Source organism: Zingiber officinale, chromosome 10B (assembly GCF_018446385.1).
Source record: "Zingiber officinale cultivar Zhangliang chromosome 10B, Zo_v1.1, whole genome shotgun sequence".
Taxonomy (NCBI): Eukaryota; Viridiplantae; Streptophyta; class Magnoliopsida; order Zingiberales; family Zingiberaceae; genus Zingiber; species Zingiber officinale.
The window spans coordinates 58,204,075-58,223,682 of NC_056005.1; the positions used below are offsets into that span (position 1 = coordinate 58,204,075).

The window sequence follows — 19,608 nt, forward strand, 5'->3', positions numbered from 1 at the left end:
TTTAGGAAAGACATAAATTAAGAACAATTAATGGTTAATTTCTTTAATTAATTAATTGAAGATTAATTTGAGTCAATAATTGATTAAGTCAAAGATTAAGTTAATTTTAGGATAGAAAACTAATTATGTTTAAGAATAGTAGTAATAAAGGCTTAGTTAAACATACTCATCTACTATTGGTCCTTAACAGTCTAATCCTCGATTACTAACTAACTATCAGAAGATAGTAGTGTTTACCTGATTAGTCGAGTCAAGTATTTATGTCCAATTAGATATTTGCCAAAAAAAGGATTATTTGACTTGATCACTATACTGCTGTATTTTTTACCAAGACTTATATTAATGCACTGATATAAGCATATGAAGTCTAGGCAAAATGCCTACGCATCTCACACCGTTCAATGTTTATAAATATACAATCAAGGTAAAGCTAGTGTGTTTGTGAGATGCTCAATTCCTAGATCTATAGGATCATGCTTTCTATGGAACACTAAAGAAATAGAAATTTTTTTAGAAAACATAAGTAAATAATTCTACTAGGATTTAAAAATCATCCAAATAAATATCTTCCACCTTGATCTAAGATTTTTCAAGTACAAGCAATATCTTTATGATTATTTACAAATTTTTAAGGAATTAATTATTTAATTTTAGATTAATTATTTAAATTTAAGTTAGTTTATCCTTATTCATCTCACCAGTCTAATTTTTCAAACAGGGGGATCCTATGATTTTATGAGATGAGTTTAAATTGAATTTTAGGGTTAGGTTTAAACTTGTGTTAGATTCAAGTTTATCTTTGGATTTAACAAAGAGACATTTTCTGGATAAACTTCTAAGTTGTGGTGAGTCACCTAGATATCATTAAACTAACCACACCTTCGAGGTTTCCAAATAGTCCTATCCATTGAACTTAAAATAAAACTTTGGTCTAACCAGCTAGGATTGGTAAGCTTCAGTTAGTTCCACTAAGCCAAATGCCCCAGGTCGAAGCCATATCTTCCTAGACATGTATAAACAGAGCTTCCCTAACCTACTATCCATCCAAAACTTCTCCATTACTATTTTTTAAGTTAAAATTTTTCCCTTTTTAACCTAATCCTAATTACCCAGGTGAGTAAACTATTATCTTGAGGTGTCAACTAATTTGGAGTCTTCCCCTGAATTATTAAACTTTTAGGTTTTATGTCAATTATTTTTGTGGTTGAAAGAGACTTGATGATAATTCAAATTATCTTTGTAGTTTTTTTATTTGAATTTATTTTCTCTTTTATTTAATTTAATTTTATTCTTAAGTTTGAAATTTACCTTTGAAGGTTTATCTTGATTTAGTTTTCAGTTAATGGGTTTAGTTGAATTTGGTTTTAAATAATGAATTTTAGTTTTAGGTACATAGAATTGATTGAATCCTACTTGCGTGGTTAGACACACTTTCAGAACCCAAGCTTTAGTTAGTTTTTTGTTTTGACTTATCAGTGATATAAAACTTTTGTTTGTTAAGCTGGACTTGTATCCGAGCCCAAACTTACTGTATACAGCTTTTTGAGTTTTAAGAATTAAGTCTAAATTTTTTGATCTAGTGGTGAAAGTTTCTAATAATCCTTTAAGTTTATTAATTTTATTTTTTAAATTTATGTTTTCCTCCTCAAGTGTTACATCTTTATTTGGATTTTTATTTTTAATTTGTTCCTTGAGGTGTTGATTTTCCTCAAGAAGTGATTCATTTTGTTTTTCATGTTTGATTAATTTATTATTTAAACATGCAATTATTCTAAAAAATTTAGAGGTTAAGATAGAAGATATCTCGTTTGGACCTTCGGAAATGAGTGTAGACTCGTGGCTTGATTCATCTTTGGACTCATCATCTTGTTCCAACTCATTTTCTAATTCCCATTCCGTTGCCATCAATGTGAGTTAGTTGTGATGCTTCTGATCTTCGACATCTAATTCTTCTGAAGAAGATTCATCCCACGTTACCTTGAGTGCCTTCTTCTTCTGGTTGTTTTGGGTTTGTCGTCTTTTATCTTTGGACACTCATGCTTGTAGTGCCCTTTCTTGTTACACCCGTAACATGTGATCTTCACCTTCATGTCATTTGACTTGATTACCTTTGGTAGGCCCTTCTTCGAGAAATTGTTCTTTCTTCTTGTGAACATTTTTCTAACCATGTTCACGAGTTGTTCTTCTTTGTCATCTTAGTTAGATTCAGATTCTATCTCTATCTTATTCTTGTGTTTAGCTTCTTTCGAGGGACCTGCAAAACGTGCAATACATTTCTCGACCTATTTTGAGTTAGTCTATTATGGAGTTCAAGTTCACAAATTAACTCATCTAATTTTAATTTAAATAGGTTCCTCAAAATTTTGTAAGCATCCACGATGGATGCCCACAGTGCATTTCAAGGAAACGTGTTTAGAGCATATCTTATTAAGTCCCGGTTCTCTATTTGATGGTCAATTCTGTGGAGCCTGTTGAGGATGTATTTTATCCTTACATGTAGTTGACTCACAAATTCTCCTTCCTATATTTTTATGTTAAATAGTTTATTTAAAAATAGATCCCTTTTTGTTACCTTTGCATCATTGGTTCTCTCATGTAGTTCGATGAGTTTGTCCCATAGCTCCTTCACGTTTTCGTGTGGGCTGACATGGTTTAGCTCCTCCTTGGTCAATTTGAGCCTTCTTCTTCATTTCTGGATTCCAATTTTCTGGGTCCATTGGAATTCCGGCGTTGTTGACGGGCGCCTTGTATCCATTGGTGATGTTGAACCATTGGTCAAAGTCGGTCTTCAAGTACACCTCCATCTGCTTGTTCCTGTATAAGAAGTCATCACCGTTGAAGAGGGGAGGATGACGATGTTGTATCCCTCATTTTGGGCCATTTATGTAACCTTTGCACACAAATAAATAAACAAAAAGGAAATCCCAAGACTAGGTCTTGGATTAGCAATGTGTTGCACCAATTCAAAATATTTTGAAACGAAAAAAACTTTATCCAAAGAGGTAATTATACCAATTTGGATTATATCGAAAATGCTCAAAAAAATGAAAAGAGATATTAAAAACAAGAAAAAAATCACCCCTTTCCTAATTGGTGGTTGCTCCAATTCATAGCAAATACTGCTCTGAAACTACTTGTTGGATCAGAAATTCGCTAGGGGGGATAGCGATTGTTGAAAATTCAATTTGAAAACTAAGTTACACAGCAAACAATATAAGCAAGAAAAACAATGCTAACACAAGTTATTTTTACTTGGTTTGAAGCCTTCGACGACTCCTACTCCAAGGCCTGCACTTGTCAAGTGCTTTCGTTGGGCAATTCACTAATAGTTCAAAAAAGTTACTAATTTCAAGTATAAGAACTATAAAATAATGTAACTAACAACAAAAAGAAAAGAATCTTGATCACCGGTTATCGGAGGAGCTTTTCAACGTTGTGGGAGCCTTTTCAAAGCATTGAGTGTAAAATTTGGCAATTAAATAATAAGTGTTATTGGAGGAATAACCTTATTCGATTTTTTAGAAATTTTTAAAATTCTTTTGGATTTAAACGGAGTCTGTATGACATGTTTAAGGTGATAAAACTATTAGGCTTGAATAAAGCCTATTTGAATAATCATATAAAGTGTGAGTTGATTTAAGTGTTAACTTAGTGTTTAATAAAATTTATATAGGCTCATTACTTACTGTGCCTTCTGTCCCAAATCTTTTATTGCCGAATCTCTTCCTTCTCCCATCTTGTCAACGCTCTCTTTCCCGATCTCTTCATCGCCGACTCATCTTCTTCTCTCACGATCGCTGTCTTCCCCCATCGTGTGACTCGCGTCGCTCTGATCCGCCGATCGTCAACCACCGACTAACGATGCCGACGACCATGAGAGCCAACCTCCTTTCTTCATCTCCGGCATAGATCCACATCAAAGCCTATTCCCGATCGCCACTGAGCTCATCCATCTCCGCAGGGTTGTGCCCTAGTTTTGCCACCGCCGACTGAACCTCTCTTCTCTTGCTCCAATCGTCGGCTCATCTTACCCAATCCACCACCGACTGAGCTGCTTCTCCTCTAATTGCTGAGTTTCATCCTAGCCTTGATCTACTGTTGTCTCATGTCTGTGCATTACGTCTCCAACCATCAAACTTCACCACCTGCTTTGATGTGAAGCTTCTAGCCAGAATCCCCTAAATCGTAGCCACTAGGTGCGTTTCTCGATCCACAAAGGGTACGGTGAGTTCCTCTATCTCTGCCTTCCTTTCGTTTGATCGTCAGTTATTCGACCATCATGTGTGGTTGCAGATCCATAGTTGTGGAGATCATGTGCACTACTAGATCCAGACCACTGTCCACCCCTGTGACTGATGCTTGATCCTACCTTCTATTATGAGGAGAAGGTTTTTGTCAAATTGTTCAAGGAGTGCGACATTAGCAACAATTCAAAGGAAGAGATCCATTTCTGCACAATTGTTCCTGGGCAATGCAGATCTGATTAGGTGAGATTTGGTCTGTTCATTGCTCTATCATGTTTAATAGTTAATGCTTAATCAAATAACTGATAGAATATAGTGAGGTGTTTATGGATGAATGAATTTGATTTGTGTGATGGTTAGGTGTCCTAATTCTATTTAGTTGTGATATGCTGCTTTAGTGGATTTAAATTTGTGATTGATTATCATGTGGATTGATTGTTATTGTGATTAATGTTTTTGGTTGAATGAAGTTGATTTTATTTCTACATTGGATGTGAATAGTGTGATGTGGGTTGGCTTAATTGAGTTGGATGAATTATGTAAGGTTGATTCATGATGTTTAGTAGATGCTATAATGAATTTAATATTAGGTTAATGGATTGTAGAAATGGATTAAGCTATATTGGATTGATTAATATATTGTAAATTATGATTAGAAAGATTAAAGGATTCATGGATGAGAGTAATTGAAGTTAATCATTAATTAGAATTAATGATCATTCGATTAGGATTTTCCCAAATTAGTTTGGATTTGAGTTTAGCTAGTTTATGCATATGTAATTAGTTAAACTATACATCATGTGATTTGCAGGATGTTGATTTGAGACGAACGTCTCAATATGGGATTGGTTTATCATGATCGGCTGATAAAGGCGGGTACTTCCTATTTTGTCTCTTTAGTACTTTGACCTTAGTACATGAACTATATATTCGGATAGTTGATGTATTTACCTTGACTCCATTTGTATTTTTTCTGTGCTTGATACTTATCCACTCAATTTTTGAGATAATCAACTTGATATATATACAGCCTCACATTGCTATCCATGATATTTAGTAGATACTAGATATACCATACTTATTTTGATTTCTGTTTATTCATATACCTTGTTGAGCATGGTAGCTTCATGTAGCATACCTGATTTCTATTTATATATGTGATGACTACTACATCTTGTACATCATGTCATTGCATGCATGCTAACAACCATGCTCCCTTGTGGTTGAGAGGGTCGTTGGCCAGAGCCGCACGCTCGGCCACTCATGGGTAGTGCAAGCTAGATCAGATGTTGCTTGTCCTATCGTGCCACACTCGGCCACTCATGAGTAGTGTTAACTGGAGTTGTGACCAGCAAGGACCCCCTTCGCTATGTAGCTAGATAGCTACACAGCACCTGCCCACTTGGTCACTCGAGAGTAGTGGCGGTCTTTGAGTGTTGTACAGTTATCATTGATCCGACCTCTTGACCATACAAGGGTCGTGGTACAGAGGGGTGGGTGGGGTGACCATCCGTGCATACACTGTTATTATTATACCTGTTGATGTTGTTGATTGCTTATTTATGCAGTTATTTTATTATATTTATGTGATATGCTTGTAATGACCCAAATTTCCTCATTTTGAGCCCCAAAAATAATTCAAAAATATTTAGAAATACTTTAGAAATATTCTAGAGATTTTTAGGAATTTTTAGAGTATTTTTATGTAATTTTTGGAGGTCGTTTGATATTTTTACTAGACGAAAAAAGTTTTGACAAAAAAATGTCTAAGCCGAGGTTCGAACCAGCAACCTCTGACTTGGTCAAAACCCGGCTAACCAAGTAGGCCAGCGGTCATTACTGATCAAATAAAGGAAGAATTTTATTTAAGTAGTAGAAGTTAATAACAAGAAATAATAAGAAGAAAATGGGTTGCAACCGAGATTTGAACCCACGAGTCGCGCCTTAAGCATAACGCAGCCAACCAACTGTTCCACGAGTATTTCGTGGAAAGGTAAGGTGCGAAATATTCTTAAGCAATAGTTGATAATAAAAACCCTAGTTACAAAAAGAGGGGATAAGTTTCCTGAGCCTTAATTTCCCTCCTCTCCTCACGCGGCGTCGGCGCCACTCCCTCTCGAGCGAAAACGCAGCAGGGGACCTAGGGCTTGGTCTCCGGCGCCGGCGAAGGGGTTTTTCCGGCCGGTCTTCACCCCTGCGTGACCACCTCAACGAGGGGAGCTCGGAAAAACAAAGAAGCCGCCGAAAACTGCAAGCAACCGGAACCCTAGAAGCGTTTGAGCCCTCTTCCTCGGCTGTAAGTCCAAGAAATCACATTGTAAGTTGCTTCTCACCTGCGGAAGGAGTGGTTTCGGATCTTGTTCTCTTGAATTCGATGTATGTTGTAAATTTTTTAGTCTTGAGATTTCTGTCGTGTGCTTCAATGAAAGGAAATAGGGTTTGCTTGTTTGTTTGTTTAGTTTGTGGTTGCTTGCTTCGGATTTTGCTGTTCTAGGCAATGAACATGAGAAACAATTCAGTTTTTGGGTTTCCATTAGAAATTCCTTTTTGTTTCTACCGTGGAATTCATCAGGGAGATGAGAAGAGGTTTTAAATAAACTTTGAGCATGTAGTTTGAACTCTTTCACCTTTATGATTAAGTACATCAGATTTAGACATGTTTAGATTTGGGCATTTGTGTTTGATCGATTTGTTGCTCTGTTCGGCTTTAGGTGGCAAGTTTCTGGACGGGGTTTCTTGATGGTAATGTTCTTCCTTTGCTTAATGAACATCAGGATTTTAGACCTAAGTTCTTAGTAGATACGACTAGTTTTGACGAAGTTTTGCTTCTTCCTCCTGTTTTTGAAGGTTTGAACAGAAAGATGGGTTTTAAGCTATGATAAAAGATGCCTCATTCTTCTGTTGTTCATGGAAAATGTTGAATAGAATTGATCTAGCTGTGATTCCTCTTACCAGATGTCTAGTTGCCCATAATGATTTTGTTTTGGTTGGATGGATTTACATTTGGTTTACTAGGTTGGTTTTGTTTTCCTGAACTATTATGGGATACGGGTTAAGTGTAGAAGTTGGGTTGATCTTTCTGGTGTGGCTGGTACTTCAAATCAGGATTTAGGATTTGTAGTTTTGATCTTTCTCTTTGGAATTGTGATGGTATTGATTGAGTCAATTTGACAAGCTCTGCTTTTCTCCGTTCAATTGTGGTTCGGCGGTTTTCTATGTGATCCTGATATGTTCTTTGATGGTTTATGATCCATTTCTGTGGAAGGCTAAGGTAGTGGCATAAATGTTGATGGAATTTGTTTCGTCTTGATGCAATAAAGGTTCGGACAGATTATGGTAGACTCAATCCTTGATATTTCCGTATAATTAAATAGCTAAAGTTTTCTAAAGGTTTGGACATATTATGGTAGAGTTAATCCTTGATATAACGAGTCATGTATAAAGGACATATAGGAATGAACAATTCAGTTCTGTGAATTTTGATTTGCTTTAGAGATTAAAGTGTAGAAATGTATTAGCTAAGAATGCAGAATTCCAAGTAGCATGTTATGTAGATTCTTAGTTAAGTTTTGTATTAGCAGTAGGCTTGTATCATATTCATGTAGCAGTGTAGATTTTTCAATTTGTAGTAGGGCAGATTTTTCAATTCGTAGTAGTGAATATTTTTGTTTTGTAGCATGTAGATTTTTGTTAGTTATATATGCAGATTTCTATTTAAGCTTGAAGGCAGGTTCTGTTAAAGCTTATAGTATGCAGAATTTTGTAGCATAGTATGCAGAACTTTAGTGCAGTTTAGATCTCTTGGTTGTGCAGTTTAGTACTTCAATGTTAGAAATTGTTTTAAATATTTCAGTTTCTTTTTAAGAAGCATTCTTTTATTAGAAGTATTAACAAGTATAAGAAAGATAAAGAAAAAAAAAAGAAAAAGGCCAAGGCCTTAAGTAGATCTCAAAGTCAAGACTTTAGGGATTTTGGCACACAAGGTGCTAAAGAAAATGCCGAGGCATTATATAGTAGAAGTATTAAAAGATAACAAGTATTTTACTTTTATCAGTGTGTAACGACCCGATTTTCCCTATTTCGAGTTCCAAATGTCCATAAAAAATATTTGGAAATGCTTTTAAAATATTCTAGAGATTTTTAGAAATTTTTAGAGTATTTATACGCAATTTTTGGAGGTCATTTAGTATGTTTACAAAAAGAAAGAAGTTTTGACCAAAAATGTTGAAGGTGAGACTCAAACCCATGACGTCGGGTTGAACCCGACCTAACCGGGCGCAGCCAACCAGCCGAGCTACGCTCGTTTTGTTAACCTAATACGAAGAGAAACATATTTAAGGAGTAGTTAATAATAAAGCCGGGGTTTTAAAAGAAAACCTAGGTTTTCCTCCTCTGCGGCCGAACCCTTTCTTCCCCTCTCCTTCGCGTGCGGCAGCTATGCGGGCGGAAAACACACCGAGGCGACAACACTAGGATTCCTCTCCGGTGCCGGTGAAAGGACTCTTCCGACCAATCTTCAAGCTTCACCGTGCGTGGTCATCCCGACGGAAGGAGCTCGGAAGCACAAAGGAGTTGCCGAGAAGCTTCACCCGAGCCCTAGACCTCCTTCCTCCTCTCGGTTGTAAGTCCAAGCAAACAAGGGGTAAGTACTACTCACCTGTGGTAGGAGTAGCTTCACGATTTTTGCCTCCTTTTCCTTGCCGAGCGTGAACAGATTCCCTATTGACTCGTTTAAGGATTTCAGTTGGATTTTGCTAAGCACAGCAGGTTTTAAGAAGCTTTTGTTTTTAGGTTGTGACTTACAGTTTCGAATTGTGCAGTTCCAAGTTTTACAGTTCATGTAGAGTTTCCAGTAGGGCTATGAGGATTGTTCTTCAGGCTTGAACTTAGCATTTTAGTTGGCATAATCGGGTTGCATGGAAGCTAGCATTTGTTTTCGGTTTTCCTCTGTTGTTGTGGCACACTGCGTGAAGAGTAATTGTGGCTTGGGTTTACAGCAAAAAGTTTCACAATAACAATTAGGAATTGGTTGATCTGTGCAATTAACTGGACATGATTAGCAAGATCAAATTAGTTTTCTTTTGCTCCATTTCGTAGCATGATTAGCAAGATCAAATTAGTTTTCTTTTTGCTCTATTTTGTAGCATGATTAGTAAGGTTAGATTAGCTTTCTTTTGCTTTTATCACAGCATGTTTAGGAAGTCTAAATAAGCTTTCTTTTGCATTATTTTATAGAATGTTTAGAAAATTCAGATTTGCTTCCTTTTGCTCTATTTTATAACATGATCATAGAGAGTTCGGATCTACTTCCCTTGTGTGATTGTTATATAGCATGCTTGGTTAGTTGTAATCCCATATTTGTTAGATATATCTAAAAGATTCTAATAAACTCAAATAAAGGATTATGAGAAGTGTGAGTAAAGAAAAAGACCAAGGTCTAGTTAAAAATAGATAACAAGTAAACTAAAGCAAGAGGCTAGTACCCGACTTCCAAGGTTGTCGTTAAACAAATCCAGGTGACCAATTCCAAGGTCTTGGCCCTGGTAAGACCAAGGTCTTTACCTCATAAGACTAGACGCTCGCTACCTCAGTCACTATTAGAGAGCGCGCAAAACAAAGATGGTACTAAGCCTGGGCCCAAAGAAGAAAAGAAAAGAAAAGAAGAACAAGAAGAAGAAAGTGAAAGAGAAATTAAAAGATTAATTTCAAGTATAAGAAATTAAGAAGAACACGAAGAAGAAAGTGAAAGAGAAATTAAAAGATTAATTTCTAGTATAAGGATATAAGAAAATGAAACAAGTTTATGCTTAGAATCAATAAAAGTTTAGTTCTTTAATTCTAAGCCTACAGTAGTAGTTTCATTAATTTCCTGTCAATTAGTGAGTATGTTTAGTATTCAGGTTTATTTCTGTATACCATGAGTACATGCATCTTTGCTTTAACATTACAGTTTCTGTATTATTGCATTACTTTTATGCACTTTGATGTTTTTGTGAGATAGATTAGTACTTAATAAGCATTTTCGCTTATAGTTTTGGTTTCTTTCCTCCTACTGCAGATAAAGGAAAAACTAAGATATGAAAGGGAGGCGACAGGATGGTGGTGGTGATGAAGGTGTGTGATGTCTGGACTGTGGAGGGATCCAGAATTAGCTGACAAAACTGTTAAGACTTTCTGTTTAATTCTTTTAGATTTCCTTAAGTGTTATTTTGAGTTGAGAGTGTATTTAAGCTTATTCCGCACTTGTAAGTAGTTCACTTGTATTATTGGTGGAGTGATGTAGTTGGTTGCTTTTGCTAGAGTAGTTTCTTTCTTTTACTTTTGATTTATTACTGCGTGATTGTGAATAAAATATGTTCCAGCCGCCTGTGGCTGCGTATATATTGTTTGTATTATGAATTTGGTCACCGGTACAGGGGAGATTTTGCCAAAATTTTTCGGTAGGAACGCCATCTTGGACAAACGGGAACGCGAAGGGCTTCGCTACAAGGGTAATGATCTTAACTTTAGTGTAGATCTAAAGTTTTTACAAACTCGTACAAGAAAAAGGTTTTTCGATAATTTTGTTTATGAATCTTTGCATGAGATCCATGGCTTTGGGTGACTCGGGGTTTCCGCGACGCGAAAATGCGGTTTTCGCGGCCCGAAGAACCCAACAATAAATTCAAAATTTAAAATTTAAATTCAAAATTCAAAAATCAGAAATCAAAATTCGAGTTTAAATTCAAAATTCAAAAATCAAATAAATCAAAATTCAAAAATAAATTTAAATTCCAAAATCAAAAATCAAATTAAAAATTTGAAATTTAAATTCAAAATTCAAAAATCAAATAAATCAAAATTCAAAAATAAATTCAAATTCAAAAAACAACAATCAAATTAAAAATTTAAAATTAAAATCAAATAAAAGATAGATGGAGGATCCAGAATAGCTGGCACTCCCAACTGAACTACCCGACAGGGTAACTGAACTTAATCTACCTGAAATGGGTAAAACAAGAGTAGATTACCCAGCAGGGTAATTAAGGTTAGATTAAAATGGGTCAGGTTTAACTTGACCCACAGTACTGATGAAATTTTTGGATGATAGTACGTTAGGGAAGCATGGGCACTATGTGAAAAATGACTTTTTACTTCGTTGATTACCTGAAGTAAAATACCTATTTTTACCGAAGTAGACACGCGTGAAGTAAAAAGATTTATTTTACTTCAGATAAACTCCAAAGTCGTAGGCACAGAAAAACGAAGTCGTATTGGGTGTCGAGTTCGGACATATTACGAAGTAAAAAGTGCATTTAACTTCGTCGATTTTTAAAAACACCGAACTAATTAATCCTTTTCGACTTCATCGTTTAGTATTTATTGTGAAGTAATATACCTACTTTAACTTCGGTTAAAAATGAAGTAATGGATTACTTTTACTTCGACATATATCATTAATTTCTGAAGTAATTATCGATTAAATTATATTTAGCTTCGTTCTGGATCGAAGTAATAGATAGATATTACTTCGGAATTTTTGGTAATAACCGAAGTAGTTGATACTATTTTACAGCAACAAATTGTATTGCTTCGAAGTTATAAGTAGATTTTACTTTGGATTTTATGAATAAAGTGAAGTATTTTTTCCCTTTTTACTTCATTATTTTTAGACTTCAGTAATTTTGAGCATCACAAAAGGTAACTTCATAAGCCTTGATCAAAATAAGCCATGATTTCAGCATATGTTTACACAAAACAAATCTCACAACCTGCAATTTACACAACCATAAAAAACAAGTACACAATCTCCCTAAATATGGTCAAAATAAGCCATAAAAAACCAAAAACATGTAATGGTTCATTCACACAACCTGCAATTCACTTCAAGAACGAGTACACAAATTCACTCCATTCAATTCTCACTTTATCATATTGTGTCTGCGTATAGTACTGGTTCTTCACATAAAATGCAAACTGCAATTTAGAAAGAACCATCATGTTATGTTTTGTAACTGAAAACGTTAAATCAAAACACAGTAAGTTGACAAAAAAATCATGAATTAAATTAACAAAAGCATGATAAGACAAATAAATATGTATTTTTATATGCACTCTCATAGTAACAATTTTGTTCGAATTATAACATGTGGGTCAAAGAAGCCTAAATACATTTGGGCCTTACATGCTCATTATTTTACTGGACTAAAAGTTGAGGCATTGTCTATCACAAAAGAATATTTTTAAAAAAATCTGCCTGAAGTAAGCTCAGGTTGTGTGAAGTCTAGCAACACTTGAAGTAACCTAACTGGAGACCAGCAATACTTGAAGTAAGCTAACTGAAGTAAGCATTATCTATCACAAAAGATAATTTTTGGAATCCTAAAAAAAATCCGCCTAAAGTAAGCTCAGGTTGTGTGAAGCTCAGGTTGCTTAACATATCTGTAGCTAACTTTTGCAAAAAATCTGTTATGTTTTATAGGTAATTTCTGGAATCCTAAAAATCAAAGAGAAGTATAACCCAGCAACTTGGATGCTTGAAGTAAGCTCAGTGGCTACAGAAGCCCGATTTGGAATGGATTTTGCAGAATACTCAACCCCCCCCCCCCCCCCAACACACACACACACACACACACATACAATATTATTAAGCACACACACACACAACCCATTACTAAGCACATACACACTTTGTATAGACAAATAACTAAAAAAAAACGTACCCATATTCACCTTTCCCCTCTTCCCACAGGAAAGTACGCATGTTATGCATAACACAGTTTTGTATAAAACCATAAACAGGGTGTCATCTAAGGGCGAGGAAAAAAAAGAAGGAAAGAAGCCATATCAAAGCATGAGAAGAAAGCAGTAGCAGGGCGTGAACGATTTGATTCAATGTGCAACACTATATCGATTTGATTCAGTTGCATTCCTGTTCAAAATGGAAAAAATTCACACACCTTCCTCTTCAACTGTAGATCCTCACATTCAACAATCTCTTTCATGTACCGCATGACACAATATCCACATTCAACACAACCTTGTTGTTTTAGATTACCCTAATGAATCAAAGTTAATGCAAAGTGAAAACCCAAATATATAAGAACCAGAAATGCATGTTTTCAATAAGACATACCGTCAACTGTTTGAAAGTTGGTCGTTTTGGATTACCCCTCATACAAAGGTACGTCCTCATTCCACTACATTGTAAAAATAGAACTTATTTCATTTCATATTTGCTAATCAATCTATTCACAATCTACATAATCTAAAACATACTTGCACACTGTAGTTTTCCAAGTGTTATCTCGGTTCCTATTACCCATAGGGTCCAACAAATAAATTGTATCTTTGTCCTCATTTATAACGGTCAAGATCCAGTGGTACCTGCATGATTGTCAATATATAGCTAAGCTACTATGTATTAGGATTTGAGCAGGGATTAAAAATATACCCAGTGTTGTATGGGATAAGGCATATGTTGTCTCCGTTTGATGTTTTCAACTGATTAGCAATGTGTTGTGAAGAGGTACTGCCATCTTGAGCGGCTGGTATTTTGTTGGGATCCACAAACGACACATACTCAGCCATGTTTGTTTCCTTCAAGTACTTGTACAAGTAACTGCATTCAAGTAATAAAAAACATGGTTACTTAAGACATGAACTCATGCAAAGAGAAGAATTGTATATAAGACATAACTTACCCCATGTAAACCAAAATTTGCCTGGACCCTATCTCTCTCATTTCCATACAGCGCATGACATCCTCTCTCAACAACGATGTACTCACATTACGTCCAAACATGGCTTCATCAAATTCGATAGGAATGGTCTCCTCCTCAGTCATCAGTTTAACAACATAAGAATACAAAAACTTGCATGGCATTGGTAGAGCACTTTCAACTTCCTTGAATTTATTTTTCTCATCAGGAACCTCCAAAATAGCAAATGGTGGTGCAGGTTTCTCCTTTTTCTGCAATTTTAAATAATTGTAGCAAAATATATAACTATAGCAACAGAAAAGTGAACTGAAAATACCTTTGTCGTCGGAAATGTCACCAACTCTTTTGGCCAGCCAACCACAGTTCCAACAGCATCTACCATTATTGTTGGTCCCGACTTAAGTGGAATTGGAAGCTCCGCTTCCTCCTGTAAAACAACATCAACAGACACCTTTAAGTTGCATTCCCCAAGTGGAGCATTGTGTAGCATAACATTTGGGCCTCTGCCAGATACTATCGTGCCATATGCCACCACATTCCCCTTATTCTTCAGAGCCAAATGACATTTTTTCCCCTGAACAATAAGACATTATGTTTTAATATCTAAAGCTAGGAAACAAATTTAATGTACCAAATATAATATAAAACCTCATTCAATGAACTGCCGCATTCAAAAACTTCCACATCATCTTCCATTGTTTGAACTGCCATGTGTGATGACTTGTTAGATGCTACACGTTCAGAAACTCGATCACTTGTTTCTGGCATAAATCGAGCAAGAGTCTTGAGTTTTTCAACTTCAGCTTTCAAACTCTTTGTTTCCTCCGCTTGCTCTTTGAAGTTTTCAGCCAAAGCCTTTGACACCAACTCCCTCTTCTTCCTTGGAGTTTTGAAGTAGACTTGGGGCTTCACAAATCCCCCTACACCTCTAACCCTACCGTAATGTTCTTCGCTCCCTAATGTAGTAGTTAATACGTCATTGCTTCCAGAAGATATGAACTCTCCCCTCTTTTTCATATCCAACAAATCGTCCTAAAAATATGGAGGTAACATTAAATATCCAATGAAGACACTTTTTTCACTTATTATGAATGAACTTGAAATAAAACTAAAATAATACAATTTTTTCAGTAACTTCAGCAGTCTCTGTATTTGTGATGTTTCCGGATTTGTCCTCGCGGGCCTTACGCCAAAGTAATGACCTATCAACTTCCTCATCCTCCCTGAATATTTTTCTCTGCCTCTACAATTCCAAAAAACGATCATTTAAAACATGACGTACTACATGAAAAGGATAATATAATGTTCCATGGATTACCAATTCAGTCTCCAAGCCAATGTAACCCTTGCGAGACATTTTGTGATGATACTTGCAATGGCTCGTCCGTTCCTTTTGTTTTTCATGAGTGACCTATATCACGTAAAAAAAAAGTAAATTTATAGAAGAATTGCTAGAATTTAAAAACAATAGGATGGAGTATGATGAACTTATTATATATATTCCTGCTATACATGAACTTATTATATATATTTCTGCTGTATAGAACTTCATTTTGTTAATTAAATGCCCTAAATGTTTTAAATCTTGGTGCATATAATAATTTAAATATAACATGATAATATCATCAAGTTCCTCCCAAGATGGATGTAGCCTCTCATCGACAAAAGCTTTCCAAATTGCAGATGGGATCTGATACTGCTCCGGTGGTGACCTCAGTTTTTCAGGATTATCTCTATATGGCTAGACAAACCTACTGTTGAGTTTGTTTTTGAAGTCTCTCCATTTCTGGCCTGCTGAACTCATCACTGCTGCCTCGCTTTGAGGTGCTAAGTCGAAGACATTCTGTAACAAACAACAGTAATTACTATCAGTTTGTATATTCAAAAAATCACAATGAAAAAAAAACATAAGCAATCTCATAAGGAAGTGTATTATTGGATTATACTCACCGATATTTCTTCCCACACTTTCTGTTTCATGTTTTCTGGAATAGTGGGCCATGACTTTATGTTAATTGGCACCATGGATCTAACAACAAAGCCTATAAAAGATTGTAGTGCCTTCCCATTTTCATTATACACAGGTCGTCCCATGTCATCATATTCAATCGTCGACTTTTTTCCCCATCTTGCAACAGCAATAAGTCTGCACATTGATGTAGGCCCCCGAGTCTTCTTCTGCTCGGTAATAGAAGGTTCTTCTATTTCAGTCTCTCCTCGTAGCTCTGTAGCGGCTAACCCATCAGCATCTTGGTGTAGTTCGGTGTCCTCAACTACACGTGGCTCATCATATTTTGCTATTTTTGACTGTTTTTTAGGACGCATTTTTCTTTTCCCTGCATATAGGAAAATAAATGATGAGATAATGATATATAAAGTCTGCAGTGACAATATAATAAAAGAAGACGTGATACAAATAATAACATTAACACATACGAACAAGTAAAAATAGTACTAGTAAAAACAATAAATATTAATGCAGATGACATAAAAGTAGAAAACATCATTTTTTTCTTGTTTGTTACAAAGAAACCCTCTTTAGATGATCTAAAGTATCCTTCACGTGTAGGAATACAATGAATATCAACATTATCAATTGGTCGAGCTTTGGGAATTCTGGTCCAAAGATCCTCTTCTCCCTCATAACATCTATTTGGAACTGGAAGCACTATTGATCACCCTTTGTTCAGTGGGTCAGCAACATAAAATACTTGTCTAACTTGACTTGCAAGCACAAATTCATCCTTCTGGTGGCCTCGTTTGTTCAGATTAACTAAGGTGAAGCCACATTCATCGTTGTATTGTATTCCTTTGTCATTTGATACCCATGCGCACTTGAAAAGAGGAACTTGAAATTGATGATAGTCTAGTTCCCATATCTCTTCAATAACTCCATAAAAAGTCACATTCTCTAACACGGGATTCTTATCTTTGGCACTACAAACAAGCATCGTGTTGGCAAGTAGAGAAACACCACTGTTTTGACAAACTTTCTCATCATCCCGCTCTTTTGTTTGGTATAAATTGCCATTTATGACATAGCTATCACACTTTAAGACTCGCACACGTGGTCCATGGGCCAGCCATCTCAATGATGATGTCATTCCACCATTACAACTATCGATTTCAGCAGCCACCTGACATGCATTCCTATTAATTAGTGTGATCAAAACAATGATTAACAAATATTGTATGTTAGCATCTTCTACATCACCTTTGCACGAAACCAGTCAATGAACCTCTTATTATGAGCATCTTGTATCCACCTTGCATCTTTCTGTTTCTTGGGAAACATTGTCTTCAAGAAGGATTTGTGTTCACTGAAGAAGTAAAGTTCTAAAGTTTTATTTTCATGAATACATATGGACTGCCAAGTACATATAATTATTAGTTATGCAGTACACTTACATAATGTATGGAGATATTTCTTCTGTATTTTCTAGAACAGTCAAGTGTGCTTGTTGGAGATCAATTTGTTGGACGATGATTGATGAATTGCTTGCTGAGAATCCAGGAATGCTTGTGTTTGGGTCACGTAGTGATTTAGGGACCCCAACAGGATCAAGGTCATTGAGATATTCTGAACAAAATTCAACTGCTTCTTCTGCTGCATATCTCCGAACAATGCAACCTTCTGGATATTTTCGACTGCCTACGTAACTTTTCAACACCTTCATGCATCTTTCAAATGGGTATATCCATCTGAAGTAGACTGGTCTACATAATTGGACTTCACGAACAAGATGAACTGTTAAGTGGAGCATGATATCGAAGAAAGAAGGGGGGAAATACTGCTCCAATAAGCAGAGTGTAACGATCAAGTCAGATTGCAGCTTATCTAACTTGGCTACATCGATAATCTTGCAACAAATATCTTTGAAGAAGAAGCATAATCTTATGACAACATATCTAACATATTTTGACAGAGAATTACGTATGACTATTGGCAGGAAGTGCTGCATTATAACATGAGAATCATGTGATTTCAAGCTACTCAGCTTCATCTCATCCATGCAGACAAGATTCTTCATGTTTGATGAGAAACCTTCCGGAACTTTTATATCCATTAATGACCTACATACTTGTAATCTCTCATTTTTTGTGAATGAGCATGCTGTAGGAGGTAGATATGTTCTTTTCTCACCAATTTTAGGAGCCAATTGAGGCCTAATTCCCATCTGAACCATGTCCAACCTAGCTGCCACATTGTGCTTGGTTTTTCCCTTGATGTTCATCAAAGTATTAATCAGAGACTCGAAAACATTTTTCTCAATGTGCATAACATCGAGACAATGCCTAACATGTAGGTATTTCCAGTATGGAAGATTGAAAAAAATTGACTTCTTCTTCCAACATTTACTGAAATTTGTAGCTCCAACATACTTTTCTTCTTCAATGTCTTCCACAATATTCTCCTTTGCTTTTTTCCTTATTTTCCCCTTCACACTTGTTTTCTTTCCAAACTCACATGTTATGTCTGAAAGCTTGTCAAACAACTTAATTCTAGATAATGGCCTACCTGCTTCACCAAGTTCCTCCATGCCATTAAACCCCTTTATTTGCCTCCGATATGGATGAAATCGTGGTAGGAATCGTCTATGCCCAGCAAATGACATTTTCTTCCCATTTTGTAAGTGCTTTGCATAAGTATCCTCACCACATATTGGGCATGCGTAATAACCATGTGTAGTACATCCACTAAGGTTACCATATGCAGGAAAGTCGTTGATGGTCCATAAAAGAACTGCTTTAAGAGTGAAAACCTCCCTTCGATAAGCATCATAAACTCCATCAACTCCTTCCCACAACAGCTGCAAATCATCAACCAGAACCTTAAGGTAGACGTCGATATCGTTTCCAGGCTGTTTCGGCCCTGAAATGAGCATCGTTAGCATGATGAATTTCCTTTTCATGCACATGTCTGGAGGCAAATTATATGTGGCCAGCATGATTGGCCAGCAGCTGTAGCAACTACTAAGATTGTTGTGAGAATTAATTCCATCGGCTGCAAGTGCCAGGCGAATATTTCTTGCCTCACTTCCAAAGTCGGGCCACATATGATCCACCAATTTCCATGACGGTGAATCAATTGGATGGCGTAACTGACCAACAACTCTTGTGCTATCTGCATGCCATGTTAAATTTCTGGAAGTTTCTAAAGATTTAAACATGCACTTAAGTCTTGGTATGGGAGGGAAATACCAAACCATTTTGGCAGGAACACCTTTCTTCTCAACATTTTTCTTGGTTAGCTTCCATCTTGATAAGCCACATTTCGGGCAGCTTACGCAGTCTTTATATTGTTTCCTATAAAGGATGCAATCATGATAAGCCATCTTGATAAGCCATCTTGATAAGCCTAGCTGCGGTTAGGCAAAGGGAAAACCCTAGGGGGTGGTAACCCTAGGTCATAGGGGGTGGTAACCCTATGCGGAAAGTCTTGGTAGGTCGATGGCTTCAGGCAAAAGTCCTAGGGGGTGGTAACCGTAGGTGGAAAGTCCTGTTGTCGCGAACCAGGTGAAAGACTGGACTAGCCGGGAAGCGGATGTCCAGCAGAAAGTCCGGAAGCGTCGAGTGCTAAGCAAAAGTCCAGTCGATCTGGAGGATCGTACTGGCGGCAGGTAATGAGGACGCGTTCCCCATAGAGGGAACAGTAGGCGTTA

General features: G+C 36.4%; 1 protein-coding gene and 1 pseudogene across 1 annotated transcript; both read right to left on the minus strand.

Annotated features, from left to right (window-relative positions):
- Positions 1-14,962, minus strand: part of LOC122029154 — a 65,363-nt pseudogene extending 50,401 nt beyond the window's left edge.
- Positions 14,963-16,620: 1,658 nt separating this feature from the next.
- Positions 16,621-19,281, minus strand: LOC122029155. The gene is made up of 4 exons (XM_042588102.1): positions 18,391-19,281; positions 17,354-18,168; positions 17,160-17,265; positions 16,621-17,082 (listed from the first exon to the last, which is right to left on the minus strand). The coding sequence occupies exons 1-4, from the start codon at positions 19,279-19,281 to the stop codon at positions 16,621-16,623; spliced, it is 2,274 nt and encodes a 757-aa protein (XP_042444036.1).
- Between the last annotated feature and the right edge of the window lie 327 nt (positions 19,282-19,608).

What these genes read in the sequence shown, in the direction of transcription:
- LOC122029155 (XM_042588102.1), bottom strand. Translation starts at nt 19,281, where the DNA reads ATGGCTTATCATGATTGCATCCTTTATAGGAAACAATATAAAGACTGC. An exon ending in AGTTTGGAAAGAAAACAAGT is followed by an intron (nt 18,169 to 18,390) that starts GTGAAGGGGAAA and finishes ATGAACATCAAG; the next exon opens with GGAAAAACCAAGCACAATGT. An exon ending in TTGACTGGTTTCGTGCAAAG is followed by an intron (nt 17,083 to 17,159) that starts GTGATGTAGAAG and finishes AATGCATGTCAG; the next exon opens with GTGGCTGCTGAAATCGATAG.